The 16991-nt window shown below is 39.0% G+C and overlaps 2 protein-coding genes across 3 annotated transcripts; one reads left to right on the top strand and one right to left on the bottom strand.

The window, feature by feature from the left end:
• Positions 1–2785: 2785 nt before the first annotated feature.
• pdzk1 (PDZ domain containing 1) lies at positions 2786–8055 on the top strand. 2 transcript variants are annotated; one of them, XM_005944893.3, is made up of 8 exons: positions 2786–2866; positions 3767–3976; positions 4073–4286; positions 5058–5390; positions 5475–5671; positions 5752–5976; positions 6059–6385; positions 7096–8055. In XM_005944893.3, the coding sequence occupies exons 2-8, from the start codon at positions 3770–3772 to the stop codon at positions 7147–7149; spliced, it is 1557 nt and encodes a 518-aa protein (XP_005944955.1). In that variant the 5' UTR covers positions 2786–2866; positions 3767–3769; the 3' UTR covers positions 7150–8055. The 2 variants fall into 2 exon arrangements, with proteins under 2 accessions (XP_005944955.1, XP_005944956.1); XM_005944894.3 differs by lacking the exon at positions 2786–2866 and having other exon boundaries at positions 2925–3976.
• Positions 8056–9266: 1211 nt separating this feature from the next.
• si:ch73-390b10.2 (Golgi pH regulator) lies at positions 9267–16442 on the bottom strand. The gene is made up of 14 exons (XM_005944892.2): positions 16182–16442; positions 14832–14891; positions 14611–14714; positions 14421–14527; positions 14235–14336; positions 13915–14035; positions 12652–12732; positions 12449–12558; positions 12173–12261; positions 11045–11137; positions 10800–10895; positions 10266–10355; positions 10109–10174; positions 9267–9715 (listed from the first exon to the last, which is right to left on the bottom strand). Exons 1-14 carry the CDS (start codon positions 16221–16223, stop codon positions 9509–9511), a joined length of 1368 nt encoding a protein of 455 aa, XP_005944954.1. The 5' UTR covers positions 16224–16442; the 3' UTR covers positions 9267–9508.
• Positions 16443–16991: the final 549 nt, after the last annotated feature.

Here is a 16991-nt window from a genome sequence, read left to right as displayed (position 1 = left end):
TTTGATAGGCATAAAATACAATTTTTGCACCAACAAGGTAATTCCCATAGAGCTATTACCTAAAAACTTGGTATATTTCAGCATGGTGTGCAGTGTGTCCTTAAAAAAATTGAGGAAACTGGACACTGGGCTAAAGAACTATCTGCAGCAGATAACAATATTTGAAAGTCATGTGGCTATGAAACAGAAAACCATCAAAGCAAAGACCTAACAAAGGACTTGAGACATGACTCTGGACCTTCAGTTGATCCACATACTGTTCAGTGAAGCTTCACCATAAATTATCTCAGTGGCTGTCAAGAATGAATTATTGAGGAAAAAGCTGAGGTACGCCAAATTACATAGGAAATGAACTAAAAACAGGTGGAATAAGGTTTAATGGAGTGATGACTCCAAATTTTAAATTCTTGATTTTTCAATCACCATCAGTATTTACAGAAGAGGTCAGGAGAAAGGAACAAAGGCGAGTGACTGCAGCCATCTGTAAAACACATTGGAGGCCAAAGAAGAGAGCCAAAAGAAGAGAGCCAAAAAGAGACCTGTTGGGGATGTTGTCAAAATTGATGGAATTACGAACACAGAAAAATACGCTCAGATTTTGATTCCCCATACAATACCATTTGCATAACAAAAGCCACATTTTTCAGTATGACAATGATCCCAAACACACTAACATTAATAATGGATTGGATTTATATAGCGCTTTTCAAGGCACCCAAAGCGCTTTACAATGCCACTATTCATTCACTCTCACATTCACACACTGGTGGAGGCAAGCTACGGTTGTAGCCACAGCTGCCCTGGGGCAGACTGACAGAAGCGAGGCTGCCATATCGCGCCATCGGCCCCTCTGGCCAACACCAGTAGGCGGTAGGGTAAAGTGTCTTGCCCAAGGACCAGGACAGAGAGCCCGGGGATCGAACCGGCGACCTTCCGGTTACAGATACGCTTCCCAACCCCCTGAGCCACGGTCACCCTGTTGCAATATAAGCATACCTAGATAGAAAAACCCTGTCTGTTTAGCATTATATACTGTATTTTCTTTTTTATTTCATTAAATTATTAGATAAAATCTACATTTTCCTAGAAAAAAAGGAAGTGTTGCTCAAGACATTTGTGTAGTACTGCACGTCTCAAGAGACACCATATCATCACAATAAAACCATTAGAATTAGATTTGAACATTATGACCTTGAGGGTGGAGTTTATGACACATTTGTTGAATGAGACTGGATTGAATGTGCCATAATGCAAACATTGCAGCTTTGAGGTGTGTAAATGTAAGAGAAACACCCACATGGGTAATTATCAGGGACGTGTATTGATAAGAACTTAGCGATTCCGATTTCATTGTCCATATTTATAGATTCGGTTCCTTATCAGGTCTTTTATTGATTCTCATTGGCTTCTCATTGGCTCCACTTTGAGAGTCACTGCAATCCCTAAGCACCATATCAAAGACATTACATTTATGCAAATTAATTGCATACAAGTGTTTGTGCCTGTTGTAGGCATTTCCCCTATTTGTTGTGATCAGTTTTGGGAGCATTACTCATAAAAAGTAATGTATTGCACAAATTACACAGAACACAATAATTAAAAGTAATGCAGTGCGCTACTTAATTACTCACAGGGGAAAGTAATTTGTTACACTATTAAGTAACTTTCATGTTACTCATTAAAATGCCCTGAAACTCCTTGTTTCATAAATACTATTTAACAAAATAATCCTGTAGGCTGCATTTCCACACACTAACCTATCCTAATGAGGACACACGTGTGATCTTTCTCTTTCTCTTTTATTTAGGTATGAACACAATGCTGACAGCATAAAGCAAAGATGAAAATCAGCACAAAAAGACTTTAAAGCGACCATCATAGTGATTCTATGTTAGAAACATGAACAGCAAGGGAAGCTGCAGCCTGATTGCTCATCACTGGCTTTGTTACCTGTTGAACTTCAAGGTCAGGCTGCTGCAATGGGGCCGGTATTTACTCAACTCAGCTTTAACATCACTCTGGATTCTTGGCTAACTTAGCGTTAGCATACTGTTTGTGCAGGTGCTTGCAAAGAGCAGAAGTTGTGTTCTGTCCTGGATGCAGTTTGCACTTAAACACTGGGCTCTCCTCCTTTTGTCCAAACTATAAACAAAATGTTAATATCCACATTGTAGAAACTGTAAAAATAAATTTCCTCCTCCAGGACACAAACTGAAATTAGCTTATTAGCACAAGTGCAAATGAAACAGATAAGTGGGCTCGATAGGCAGGCGAACTCAAAACTCAAAGTAACTGAACAACTGAGAACAGGTTCTCCAAAAGAACCAGCTCTTGATCCTCATCTCTAGTGATTATATTTACATTACATGAAATAGCTTTTTAAGTACTATTTCATGCAAATTTATTGACCTTTTTGCTATAACACAATTTAGGTAATTCTTTGTCAAGTTTTAATAAGAACCCATCATTTTTTTTCTTTCAAGTAAAATTAAATTATGCAATTAAATTAAGCATTTTTGTAGTCATTTCACAATACTGTGTTAGTGATTATAACTCAAATTTCACAATGCTGTAATAACTTATGTGCTGCAATGATTGTACATTGTTTTTTTGCCACCTGCATTTTGTACCTTTGACCACTAAACAGCTGACTGCCCACCTTGTAACGCATCTGCAGATATTTGTGAGCCTAGACACTGTTGAATAACTCAGCCTTTAGGCTAACCTTTGGCCTGTCAAAGTCCCTGAAGGGGGAAGGAAAAGGGGCAGGAAGGAGGAGGTAGACAGGTTAAAGATACATAGATAACAGCTAAACAGTAACAGGTGAGCTCTCCTTTGAGATTCAGACGCCAGGAGAGACAGGCTGGTGAGTATATTATAAACACTCAACTACGCTGTATGTAATTTTTCAGAGATCGTGTAGTTAGTTAAAATTTTTCAATGTCACATTCAAAACTAGATCTATGCTATCTTATAAATTCATTTTAAGAATAATGGAAAATGTTGTCTTGTCTTGAGGATGAGTGTTTCTTGAGGGTGAGCTGTGTTGCTTGTGTTATAGTAAACTGACACAAGATATTACTGAGATTATAGACGTAAATTTGTAATCTCAGGGCTCTTATTAATTAGATACCGGATCTATAAACAATGTGATCTTTAAGATGACACTTTAAGATTGCATTCAGTGCAAACATAAATTCTACACACTTAAATCTAGAACAGGTAAAAACTAAATGTAAAGGTATAAGGAATACAAACAAAAGAATTATTCTAACCTGCCTGCTTAAATAAAGTCGTTGTTTTTTTTGCCATTATTTGTTTATTAAGCTACATTATTGGCTGAATAAATAAGCCAGTACATGTGCACACACAGACCTTCCTGTATGGGAATAACAATCCAGCAAGAATTGCAGCAGAAGTTCTTATTGTTCATTCAAAGTCCAAGCTGCTTTTTTATGGAGAGTCATCACCACTGTCAGCTATGTTTGCTATTAACCATTAACTTCTGTTGCAAACCCAGCATGAAAGGTTAACTGTAAGATTATTGATCTGAAGCAACCCTCCTACTGGTCCTTAAGGTCCGGTAATAGTTTCTACTCTACTTATATATTTAAAAGACCAGAGGCAGTAACAATACAAAGGGTGGCGGGAGGTGTTAAAAAAGAAGATATGGCTGTAAGTCAAGCATTAGTAGTGACAGGTGTATTTAATGTCATGACTTTACCACTGTGATTGTCATGTGTGTGCTTTTCACCTTTTTTGTTAGGACATGGCTGGGTACAAGCCACGGGTGTTTACCCTATCCAAGAAACCAAAACAGACATTTGGCTTCTATCTGAGGGTGGAGAATGGCGAGGAGGGTCACCTGATCCGCTGCTTGGAAATGGGAGGTCCAGCTGAGCTGGCTGGCATGAAAGACGGAGACCGCATCCTCCGGGTCAATGGAACATTTGTCGATGAATGTTCGCATTCTGAAGTGAGCAGGATGTAGAAATACTGCAGTGCATTAATCAAATCAATAACAACTCTTAGACCAGTTCTGCTGTGACAAGCATCTTTTTTTCCTGGACAGGTGGTGGACCTGGTGAAAAACAGTGGAACATCTGTCACATTTCACATTCTCGATGAATCCTCCTACAAGCAAGCAAAAGCCCAGGGAGTAAACCTTTCCAACCCTGGAAGCAAGCCAGTTGCCAATGGAGTGGAAAAACATCGTCTAAAACCCAAACTCTGCTACTTGGTTAAGTCCAGCTCAAGCTTTGGGTTTTCTATTCGCTCAGTTGAAGGTAAGGAGAGGATGCAGGGACTCCCAATTCTGAGTGTTAGAATAAAAAAGGCCATAGGAGGACAATTTATAGTAATAAAAGCCATTTGACGCTGGACAGTGGAAGTTTAGATTTGCTAAACTCAAATGACTTAACTTTGGAAGTACCCATTTATATGACACTTACAGTGGTTCCATCTAAAAGCGTATTTATTTGCTAATAGAGCATTTCCTAATGCCTCATATGTATAGTAGTCAATAAGGCTTGAAAATAGTGGCTAAAACCAGAACTAATCGTGATAGTGTTGAAGGGAGCTTAAGTATCATTACAGACTTCTGTCCAGCTATCTATTTTATTCCACTTATCCAGTTCAGGCTGTGCATGACCCTATCCTTGCTGTCCTCAGGCAAGAGGATTCACCCTGGTACGGACAACAGTCTGTTATAGTCCAGTCACAGAAATAGTTAGACAACCATGCTCATTCATTATAGACTTTTATGTGATTTTCTTTGGGAGTCACCTTCCAGCATGAAGATTTAAAGACCTTTGCAAAGATTTCACTTTTCAGACCTGGACTTTATATCTAACTTGTTGCAGTGTTTTCTGTGCACTTATCTTTGAAAGGTATTTCAGTAGTAATAGATACAAAAAAAAAATACTATCACAAATTAAAATGAGGATTTTGGTTAAACTTCAAAAGGGATGACTTTTTTCTTTTTAGTCTGTAGAGAACTATCAAGAAAACTGTTCAATTATGTTTTAAAAAATTCCTTTTTTTATCATCATGTCCAGGTGAGCGTGGACTTTTCATGACAGAAGTGACCCCAGGAGGCACAGCTGAAAGGGCAGGGGTCAGACTCAATGACCGTCTGGTGGAGATCAACGGGGAAAACGTAGAAAACATCACACACGAAGGAGCAGTGGACAAAATTAAACGGGCAGGCAGCCATATCATGTTCCTACTGGTCGACGAGGAAACAGACAAGTTCTATCAGAAGACTCATGCAAAGATTGACTCGTGGTTAGCCACAACAAAGTACCTCCCTCAAGAACCACGCATCATCAACATAACCAAAGGATCTGATGGATACGGCTTCACCCTTAGAGAGGAGCCCAATCAAGCAGGCATGATTATAATGACTATGTTTTGTAGATTATACTGTCCAAAGAAGGCTGCATTTTAATAATGTGCTCCATGACTCCATGCAGGACACTTCATCAGGGACATAGAGAGAGGCAGTTCAGCAGAAAAAGCGCGCCTGAAGGAAATGGACAGGCTGGTGGCTGTGGATGGCAGAGATGTGGAGAGCTGCCGCCATGAGGAGGTGGTAGACAGGATCAAGCAGAGTGGCAACAAATGTTGCCTCCTAGTAGTGGACAAAGACACAGACCAAGTGTATAAGCTGGTGAGCCAGGGCGCCAACATCTTGTCTGTTAAGTAATCCCTGTAGGTGGTCTAAATTATATCATGTTGTATCATTCACAGGGGAAAGTTCCTCCTCTGCTTTTCTTGGAGGAGATGAATGATTCCAACTCACCACCCAGTTACACAGAAGCTGTTAACTTACCCATTCCTACAAGATCAAGCACGCCTGCTGCAGAGAGGAAAGAGGAACTCAGGCCTAAACTGTGTAAACTGGAGAAGACCTCAGATGGCTTTGGCTTTCATCTAAATAGCATCCAGGGAGTGTGCGGCCATTACCTTCAAAATGTAAGGCTTAAAATAATGTCCACAATTTGACCACTGATACTTTAAGCACAACTGATAAGTGATAAGACACACTGTGTTCCAGGTGGTGAAGGGTGGAGTAGCTGACAAGGTAGGCATGGAGGATGATGACATTGTGGTTGAGGTGAACGGGGTGAATGTAGAGCAGAGCCATCATGATGACGTGGTGAAGATTATCCAAGGCAGTGGGAATTATCTTGAAATGTTGGTGGCTAAAAAGAGCGTCTATGAAAAGCTCAAAGCTCAAGGAGTGCCTATCACACGCCAGCTCCTCGGGGAAACATCTTACGCTCAAGTCCACAGTGCAAAAACTCCAGAAGCCAGCAAGAAGGAGAGACTGGAGGAAGAGGAAGCAAGACCTACAACCCCGACTGAACCAGAAAGACAGAGGGTGAGAAGTAGTTTCTAATTGTTTCGAAAACATTCATAGTCCCCAGAGAATAAATACTGGCTCTGAGTAGCCCCTGGGTTTCCTTTTAGTGCCACGGCGAGGTTTACAAGGTTTGGTGTAAATAATTCGATGACTGGATGAGAGGAAACTTGTTCAGACATCCATCTTTTCCTCAGAATTCAATTCAGTTTTATTTATATAGCACTAAACAACAGTTGCCTCGAGGCACTGTAAGGTAAAGACTCTACAATAATGCAGAGAAAAGCCCAACAATCAAACAAACCCCTATGAGCAAGCATTTGGCAAAGATGTGAAGAAAAAAGAACTTCCTTTCAACAGGAAGAAACATCTAGCAGAACCAGGCTCGAGGAATGGCAGCCATCTGCTGTAAGGACGACAAGACAAAGAATGAACTGTGACATTTATCTGACACTGACGATGACCAAATGCTTTTAAAAAACGTCATTCCCATCATCGTCAGCTGTACTCTGTGGCTGCTGTTTGCATGCTAACACACCAAACTAGGATCAGGAGCATAGTAAACATTAAATCTGCTCGTACTATAAACGCAGAATTTTGGCCTTGGTTATAGTATTTTCAGTTGCTTGATAAAATACCTCTCATACCCTTTTCTCAATCATCCCTGAACTAAAAACATACAGGAAAAAAGCTCATTGTCCTTAATAACGTCTGTGTTTTCTCTTATTTAGAACTCATCCGTGTCATCATCTTCGTCTACAGAAAGCATTGATGAGAGATTGTGAGGAGCGACCTGAAGGACCCCTCTCCTGATTTGGCCTAATTTGATGTTGATCTGTTTCTTTTTCTTCTGTTTATTTTAACCAGTCAGCTTGGCTTCTCACAAAGACTTAATATCAAAAGATTTTTTTAAGTTGACAGAAACAATAGAACATGAAGTGAAGACTTCAAACTTACTGTCAAAATCTGAATCATCGCAGAGTAGCTGCTTCAACTGTATGACATGGCTGAGAAAAACATCTTTGTGAATATCGAGAAATTTCAGGAACGTTTGCCCAACGATCCTTTGAACTGCCTTTTGATGAGTGTGTTTGCGGAGATGAGTAATATCCTTCCTACTATGACTAGCACAGCACCGAGAATGAACACAATATTAATACTGCCAGTAAACACTGCGACCTTTAATGTATTCTTTTTTTCTCCTGCTTTTAATAAATGTTCGAAATATTTAAAATTTAATTTGCTGTCTGATTTATAAATAAATGAAAAGTTTTTGAAACACGAATAAACAAAGGTGTGATCTGAAAAAAGATCAACTTGATGAATATCTTTTTGTTGGCAGCTAAAAACAGCATATTTGTCAAAACTTACAGCCACTTCAGGATGTGGATCACAAGCGGCATTTTGATCTTTTCTTTGGAAGAAAAAAAGAACGATCCAAGGACGGAGGCAGCTTGTGTCAACCGAGAAGCTTTTGGCCTCGCATGGTTATTAAATGTGGATGTATACCGATAAAAGAAAATGATTTGTGCACACTCTGTTTAGAGGAGTGAGAGACCACAAAGTCTGACCCCAGTGGAGCAAGAGGTTCTGGTAGATGAGCATAAAAGCAGCAAAAACAAGTGAGGGATCTAAAATTATATGTCATGAAAAAATCCTTCAAATGTGCTTTCATACTAAAACATGAGGAAAAAAGAAGCCCAAAAGGTAAAGATATTTAAATGTCAAATATATATGTGTCCATTGTCCGATTAATGAGCTTTTCAAATATTCTGATCAAGCAAGCTGCACACCAAGGAGCTGAAACAAAAAAAGGAAAATACAATAAATTCAAATGGGTAAATGCTAACCTACTTTCAAAGCAAATGTGAAAAGGGGGAAATTAATAAAATATATATATTCAACCGAGAGAAGATCAGCTGGGTCTGACTTGAACCCAGCTGGAAAAGTCAGCCTGTCCACCAAAATATTTATCAGCTGATTTTCAAGAGTATAGCAGGTGGCCTTCTCCTTCTTTGAAAAACTGGCACGTTCTATCAGTGTTTTTTATTTTTAAAAAGGTAAAGTTAACTCACTGGATATTCTTGTTATTGCATATTCAAAAATATTTTCTTCATAATTATTTAAAAGCAAGGAGAAGAAATCACACCTTGGTTTGCAAATATGTGGTAGTAATACATTATATTTATTATTCCCTCCCAACTAAAGTGGTATCTCCCTAACAGCAACGACTCACAGTACACTCGAGGATCGTGACAATCACGCATCATTCTCCCCACTTTAAATGCTCCTGGTATCATCAGCGTACCATGCAGCCAGGGTTGTGCAGTGATCTGCAGTTTGAAATTTAATCTTTATGTCATTTATAATTAACAGAAAGCATGGTGGTGCCACGGTAAGCACTTTTCCCTTACAGCGAGGTCAAATCCACCAGGTCGCCGAGGCCTTTCTGAGTGGAGTGTGCATGATTTCCCTGGTTGCGTGGGTTTCTCCAGGTACTGACAGCTAACTGATAGTTCTAAATGGCTGTTTGCCACTATGCGTTAGCCCTGTGATAGACTGGCCGCCTGTCCAGCATGTACTCTGCCTCTCACCTAAGACAGCTGGCATAGCCTGCAGCGACCCTGAATATGGTATATGCATAATCGATGGATGGTAATTTACAATAAAGTAAAAGGAGTAGGTGTGGTCGTAGTATGCTGCTGTGGCAAATAATCCAAGATGGTGAAAAATGTGGCCTTAAACCAAACCATTTACAATTTCATCCAGCTGAAACGTTGACTGACATATGGTGAACAGGCCCCAGGTCAGCTCCAATCATGACAATGAAGAAAGAAAAGAATGTAGTAAACAAATGAAACAGTGTTTGTATTTTCAAATAGAAAATCAAAAAACCTAATAATAATGTTCTGTAAATACTTTAATTTCAAGAGAGTCCAAGTTCAAAGTTGTTCTCTGCGCCCCAAAAGGTCCCCAAAACTTATTCCTCAAAATCCACCATTCCTGATTCAGGAAAAGGCAGTCCAGGTAAATATGTCCAACATATACATATAAAATAATGTAATTTTGGATATCTCTAAATTCCAAATTTAAAAGTTAGCCCATGCATCACGAGTCCAAAGAGAGGTGATGTACTTCAGGAGATCAGAGTGCCATGTGTTTTTCTGGTGCCTGCTTGTGGGCCAGATAAAGGAAGAGGATGCTGGACAAAGCGCTGACCAGGAAGATGACATCAAACCAGCGGTGATAGAAGTTGAACTGCAGCTCTCCCAGAACCTCTGTCACAATGGAGCGATACTCCAATGGCATGCTCATACGCATCAGCAGCACAGATGACACGAAATACATCCCCTATTGGATTGAGATGCACAGAAACGTCTGATTGCCAAATTACAGTTACAGACAATTTGATTCAGTATAACTTGTCATGCAATGTTTACAATCTTACAACTCAGTCTCATGTTTACAACCACAGGTTATTGCTGGTATTTAAATCAACACCGGCAAGTGGAGGCTAGTGCAACATGGAAACAATTGTGTTTGATGTTTATAGACATATTTTTCTATATATTTTTAATTTAATTTTTACATTTTATTGAGGAACTGTGTGGATTTTTTTCTTTTTTGCACAGAGAGAATTGCGCCTCAGTTTCATTGCTACGATGACAACAAAGATTCAGATTCACGGTCATTTGTAGGCTGCAGGTTTTCTTAAAAACATAGGCGTAAGGCAGACACACTCACCATGATCTGAGCGAGGACAAGCACAATGACATTGGAAGACTTGCTGCTTGATATTGCGTAGAAAAACTAAAAATAAGCAGCAGAAAATGTTTCATTAAACTGATCATGAGGATCAAGATGAACTGCCTAAAAAGACCTTATGAAGTGACAGCTTTACCTTGGTGAGGGTGATGAGTAAGCCACGTATCGACGTGACGATGATTATTCCCACCAAGATGAAAGAAATGTGTTGGGACCAAAACTTGACCTGAAAAGTGAGAAAGACAAAAAATCAATAAGAAAAACAGTGGTGTGAGAAATAGTGCAGGCAAAAACAAATAAAAGATTTTATTTTGTAGCCATTTATTCATTTAAATTCAAAAGTGACTCCAAGGATCTTTAATTGTGAACTGTGAGAACTCAAAAAAACAATGAGCATGATCAGAGTTCTTGCAGAAAACAAGTCTACATGACATATGACATTGCTGCAAGTCTTGTGTATTACTCATGTTATGGGGACATATTTACACAGCTAAATTATGGAGACGTGTCTGGAGAACAAAAAAAGGCCCCATAACATGAAATTTCAGTAAAAAAAAGATTTCATTTTTAAACATTAAGGTAAGACAAGTATTGTTTATGTTTGGGTCGAGTCTTATGAACTAATCGAAACACAGCTTTGTGTTTGTGAGTGCATGGGTGTGTGTCTCACATCAAACTGAATGCCCAGGTAGTTCACCGTAATTTCAATGCCCCTCGTCACTGGATCCGTCTTTCCCACTCTATCAAACACTATGTTTATAGTGGCCTATGATTACAAGAAGAATAACATTTTATTACATCTAGTGCAATAAAGATACACAGTGACACTTACTATGTAACCAAAACTATGTATGTCATTATGAATGAAAAAAAAAACAAAAACAAAGCCAGAGTACATTATGTGAATATTCTCACCATGAAGATTTTCCACACACAGTAGATGGAAAAGAAGTAGCCAAGGAAGTTAAAGTATTTTCCCTGGAATGTCTTTGAGTACTCAATTCGCTCCTGCAGATAAAGAAAGATGGTGTTAAAAAATTTACAAATCATTTACCCTACATACAAGAAAAGGGCGTAGTGTGTATAAATAAATGTGTCTATAAAGGCAGGACGTGCTGTTATGGTGTCAGAGTCCTCTTGGATTTAATCAAAACATTCAATTAAACAATGGTTTCTATGGAAAACACAGGCATGTATGTCGCTTTGTGCTTCAGACTAAACCTTACCTGCTTAAATCACAAAAATAACAACCACACTTGCCACGTTATTAACATTTTAGAATCAGCATTTTACAAGGAGTAGTGGTGTAATCCTCTATATGGTGGACAGGCAATGTAAATGGTTCACATCATGCTAGGGACTCATGCTAGTGCATATGTTATAAGGACCCTGATATGTTACAGATCAATAACTAAGCTTAACAGAGTAATGATGATGAAAGCTGAACAGCTATTAAGTCATAACATGACCTGAATTCTTTACTTGACACTTACTGAAGAATAAGCAAGAGTGAAAAGGGACCTGAATACTGGACCTGGTTTCAGCAAGAGTCCAGCTAATATTTCAGACAGATATTTGCTGATGTAAAAAATAAGATATTCCAATACATTGGCAGACTCACTGACTCCATTTGTTATGGGTAGTTATTAATTTACTTGCTCAAGTTTTGCCCAACTCTGCCCAGATCAGTTCCCAATATGCATGTTCCCACCAGAGTGGTTGGAGAGTGCCCTCTGGTGGGCAAACTATGCAGCATCAACAGTTGTAGCAAGATTGAAGGGTGTTTCTCCTCTCTTGTATAGTCAGTCAATCAGCTGTTGCAAGTGCCAATACAGATACACCAGCAAATAGCTAGTATCAGATCATACTACTGGCCCACTGATAAATCGGTTGGGTTCTAATCAAAAGAACAGAAATCACAACTGAGATGGGATGTTCAACTTGTTATAGATGAGGAATTTTAAAAATATATAAAATAAATTAGAGAAGGTCTCCAAAGTCCACAGCAAAGTGTGCGTGTGATCACACATGCACACTTGTTACCTTAGTGGCTTGGAGGTCTACAGTCTCAAGAAAAAGCTGCCGACTCAACTCCTCAAGAGCGTCAACCTCCTGCTGGACCAGAGAGAGGTCTGGAGAAAGAAGTCAAGGATGACTACAAATATTTAAGCCTACTTAAAATAGAGATATTCAGTAACAGCTGAAAAATCACAGAAATTAGGCTTCAAATAAGACACAAATCCCGTCATGTTGCACCGCGTAAAACTGCTGTGGCAACCCCGTGTGTCAAGTTTTATTCATTATAGGCATAAAGGATACTTTCACTGCCCGTTTGTGTCGAGGTGACACTCTTGATCATGCCCCAGAATCCTGTCTGTTTGTTCTGGTCTTCCCCACGCTGGTACATCTGCCTCCGGGTCATAGCAATTCTTTAAAAATAGTTAAAAAAAAAAAAAAAATCTATGAAGTGCGACACAAATATGTTTTTGTAGTTTAAGAAAAAACAAAAAGTCTTTTCTTACCGTTTCTTTTTGCTGACAATCATGTCCATAGTCTGAAGCAGCCGTCTCTCCAGAGCAAGGATGTCACTGTCTGTTACATTTCTATGAACGCAACAAAAGCACAAAGCATAAAGGCAGTGTCATCCTTTGTTTGAGTTCTGCCATGAAAAAAAGATAAAAGTCAGTATGATAATCAGTGAGACTCAGCTTAATATAATGCATGATTACAGTCATGGTAAAAAGAATGTACAGCCTCTTTCAATTATCAGGATATTATAATAATAAAGCCGTCTGGCTAGCAGGCTCTAAAATTATTTAAGAACAAACCATGATGTGACATGTTACACTGTGTCACTATTTCACAAAACTAAGACAAAAACATAGAAGCAGTGTGAAAAACTAAGTATACACCAAGATGCAACAGCTTGTGAAACCATTTTAACAGCAATAACCTCAGTTAACCGTTTCCCAGTTTATCAATCCCACACGTTTGTGAGACTGATAGACGGGGAGTGGGTCTCCTATGCTGAGTACGAGTATGAGGCGTTTGTGCTAATATGCTGTTTAGTTTCTGCTACACATGACACTGTTCAATATGACCAAACATCTCCACTCCAAAGATGTCTTGTGGTTTCTTCACATACAAACCAAACTCATGCTGCCACGTTCCTTTTAGAGCAAAGTGGCTTTCTGAAAACCCTCCAAACCAACCACAATTCTTCAGTAGAATCTGAGATATAGCTCTTGGTGTTTTTAGTTTCTCTGAGCATCGCACAGTCTGACCTTGAGGTGACTTTGTTGGGATGTTTACTTCTGGAACGATTGGCAGCTGTCTTAAATGTCTTCCGTTTATGAGTAATGTTTCTTGCTGTAAATGACAGTTATATAAGCCTTCCCAGATTGACAGGCAGTGACCGTTGTTACTGTAAGATCACTGCAGATATCTTTCCTCCTTGGCACTGTTTTAATACACACCCGAATGCTCCATACCGGCAAACTGATCTGCTAATGATCGCTTAATCAAATGCATTTGATTATCAGCACCTGGCTGTTACTTTCCCTCTTAATTCCTATGGAAGCAGTAAGGGTGGGCTTAGTTTTTCAAACGCTGCTTCTGGATTCATCCATCTTTGTTAAATGAATCATGACACTGTGTAATGTATCATACGCTGTTGTTTAACAGAAGTTGTATTTACCTCATTTTAAGCCCTGCTAAAAATATACTTTCTGTTTCACATAGCATAGCTGAAAGTGATGTCAGAATACACTCACAGTGGAGCTTACCTGAGGAAGTAGGACATGTAGGTGTAGGGACAGTTGACGGCACCAAACCCAGACAGCAGAGCCATGAGAGTGACTCCGATCACACCAACACGACTGATTAGCTGCTCAATGGATAAAATCCCTAACACACAACCCCCCCCCACAAAGCATCAGACTGAAGCATCACAACTCTTCGCTTGCCCTTCAACACTCTTTCCAAAGTACAATATTAGAGATGGGACCTCTGTATTTAAAAAAAAATTATAATGTTTGAAATACTCTATGCAGTGTGAGAACATAAAAGTGACTGGTGGTTAATAAAGTGAGCTATGTGCACTCACCATGTTTCGGGCTCAAGATGGGGAATGGATCTCCCAACTTCCAGAAGAAATACATGAAGGTAAACCACACCATACAGGCAAAAAGAAGCCGCTGTCTCTGCACTGCTCCGAGAGATGTCAAACAGTTTAGAAAACTTTAAGTGATAAAATCAGATTTTTTTTAGTGGGCAAAAGTGGCGAACTTACATAGGCGGATGTTGCTGACAACAAAATAACCAATGTAGAAAGGCACCACAAAGATTAGAACCAGCAGAATCACGTAGAGATTCAGCTTCCAGTGGAAATACCTGGAACTGTTGCAAACACATAAAGGCTCACGTCTTTCATTGACTGTAAGCAACAAAACACACTAAAATCTCACAGAAAATACACCAACCTGCTGCTTAAGGCACCCAGAATCTCAAAGATAATGAGCTCAAACATCGTGCATGAAAAAGCAAAGGTGACAGAGAAAACCACCTGGACAACATAGTGCCGCACCTGCACACAAACAAAAACACATTTAATTAATTACAACGCAACCTAAACGCTTACATTTTTCTTATTAGATTTATTATTATCCATCCTGGTGATAATTTGTAAGTAAAGACACTGTACCTCATAGTCTTTGAACAGCTGCCGCATAAAGAACAACCAGCCGAAACCAAAGAACAGAACCTGTGTGGAATAAAGTGGGAGGTATGTGCATACCATCAAATTTCAACTTATCAGAGCTAGAGATAGTTTGATGGATTTGTTCGAATAAATATGCGCTTAAGTTAAATACGAAAGCATGTCTTCAGCTTCAGGTTTCTGGTATAGGTGCCCGTTCACTAGCTAATTCTCACATTATCACAGCTTACTGGCTATGAAAATGTCCAGTAAGCTGTGGGATCACTGGGATCAATGGCAATTCAAGTTCTCTTTCCCAATTTGCAGCCCTACACCAAAAATGCTTATCACCTATTTGCAATCAGGTGTTGTGCCAAAAAGTGATCGTCTGCCAAAAACTGTTTTTATATGCCAAGTCATCCTGAGCCTCAACATTCCTGTCACAAGCCAAAATCAGGTTTTGGCAGTGACTTTTATAAATCCTTTATTTATCAAGTAAGAAAAAAAAACACTTAAAAAAAAAAGAGTAATCTGACCAAGAGGACAGCAGAAATTACAACATATATAACAATAGTTCTGGAAACATATTTCAAGTGTCCAAAAGGGACTGGCTTGGTTATAATGTAGGTACAATAACACAGAGTTATGAAGATACTTGAAAAACTGGTAATTTTTAAAGTTTCTATATAAACCCTTTACAAATCCTGTTCACTAAAGTCAATGTACAAATATAAGTAAAGACATTACACTTAAAAAACACATGGAAACATTGGAAATCAGTTTTTGGCACAACATCGGTCATGGATTTCCACCCACCTTACAAAACAAGCATTCATTCTGCAACAAGCAAATCCAACATTCACAAGTGTGAAGCTGACGAAACTCAGCTAAACCTACTTGTAGAGTGTGAAACTACATAATCCACAAGTTCTCCCGCACAGCAAACCTACTGTATTTCTATCCTCGCAATTCACTAGGAAACAGCCTGAATGTTCTTTTGTTAAAATCACCATGTAGAGCAAATACACATTAAAGTACTCAAGGGATGTAAACTTTCTCAAATTGTACTCTCAAAGCTTATATTTTAGTAAAGGCGCTTTTGCTTAGGTAAGACAACAACTTGTAAGTTGTTGTTAATCTTCTGTTAAATGAAGTTATTTACAACCACAACTCGATATTTAGCAAGGTCTGTAACATCTGTAAATTAGCACCAAGCTAACAGTCTTCAAAATGCGTTTTCGGTGTGATATTGGGAGGATACACTTGAGAGTCAAAGCTTAGACCTGTCACTGCATGTCCGGGTGTACGAAGTTAAACACGAGTTACTACCAGTCGACTCTTCCAGCTCAGCATTACCTGTGAGGTGAACATAATGACTGAGTCCAGTAGAAACGACATGATGACAGTTTAGTGCGTCGAAAACTAACTGAGCATGTGTAACTGGGTCGAGCACAGCTTCCGTTCACGCTGACATGATAGAAACTCTCCGATCTGAATGCAAATTATTCGTTATGTCGTTAAGAAGCGCATATTTGGAGCAACTGTTATTAAACTGTCATCTTAAAGCAACTGCCCGCGAAGGGACGTCACCGAGATGACTCCTGCAAATACACTTCCGTCTCACAGTTATGACGTCAAAAACAAAAAATAAATTTCGCCATAAAGTATGGTTTTCATTTTGTAGCAAAACGTGAACGTGGCTATATTATTTACATTTATCATAAATGTAATTTATTTGACAATTGTTGTTTTTTCCATATGTAAAAACGTAGACGTAAAAAAATAAGCGCAACAAAAACGCACTTCTTACTTTTCTTTACTTCAATAAAGTTAATAAAAAAATGTATTCAACCATAGCGTTAAATTGTTTTCATTGTTTTTAAATAAATTGCGTATTATTTATAAATATCATTTATTTAATCATTCATTCACTTTTTAATACCTGGGGACAAATTTAGAGAGGCAAGACTGGGATGGTTTTGGGTTGGACGTGTGCAGTGGAGGGATAGTGGAAATACTGGGAAAAGTATGCTAACTGTAGATGGAGTTGACAGGCAGGAGACGAAGAAGAAGATCTCCGAGAAGTCAATAGAAGTTTTGAAGGAGGACATGCAGAGGGATGCGACACAGGAGGATCTTCGGGATAGAGTGAGATGGAGGACACTG

This window comes from Haplochromis burtoni, unplaced genomic scaffold (genome assembly GCF_018398535.1).
Source record: "Haplochromis burtoni strain Fernald_Lab_line unplaced genomic scaffold, NCSU_Asbu1 Contig_289, whole genome shotgun sequence".
In the NCBI taxonomy this organism is placed as follows: domain Eukaryota; kingdom Metazoa; phylum Chordata; class Actinopteri; order Cichliformes; family Cichlidae; genus Haplochromis; species Haplochromis burtoni.
This window is presented reverse-complemented; position numbering and strand designations above follow the sequence as displayed.

Bases quoted from the DNA above. Each gene is read 5' to 3' on its own strand.
- pdzk1 (XM_005944893.3), top strand. From the start codon at position 3,770: ATGGCTGGGTACAAGCCACGGGTGTTTACCCTATCCAAGAAACCAAAA. The intron at 5,391-5,474 runs GCATGATTATAA...GACTCCATGCAG, and splicing joins AGAGGAGCCCAATCAAGCAG to GACACTTCATCAGGGACATA. The intron at 5,672-5,751 runs GTGAGCCAGGGC...TATCATTCACAG, and splicing joins CAGACCAAGTGTATAAGCTG to GGGAAAGTTCCTCCTCTGCT.
- si:ch73-390b10.2 (XM_005944892.2), bottom strand. From the start codon at position 16,223: ATGTCGTTTCTACTGGACTCAGTCATTATGTTCACCTCACAG. The intron at 12,733-13,914 runs GTAAGCTCCACT...TTGCGTTCATAG, and splicing joins TACATGTCCTACTTCCTCAG to AAATGTAACAGACAGTGACA. The intron at 12,262-12,448 runs GTATCCTTTATG...TTCTTTCTCCAG, and splicing joins GACACAAACGGGCAGTGAAA to ACCTCTCTCTGGTCCAGCAG.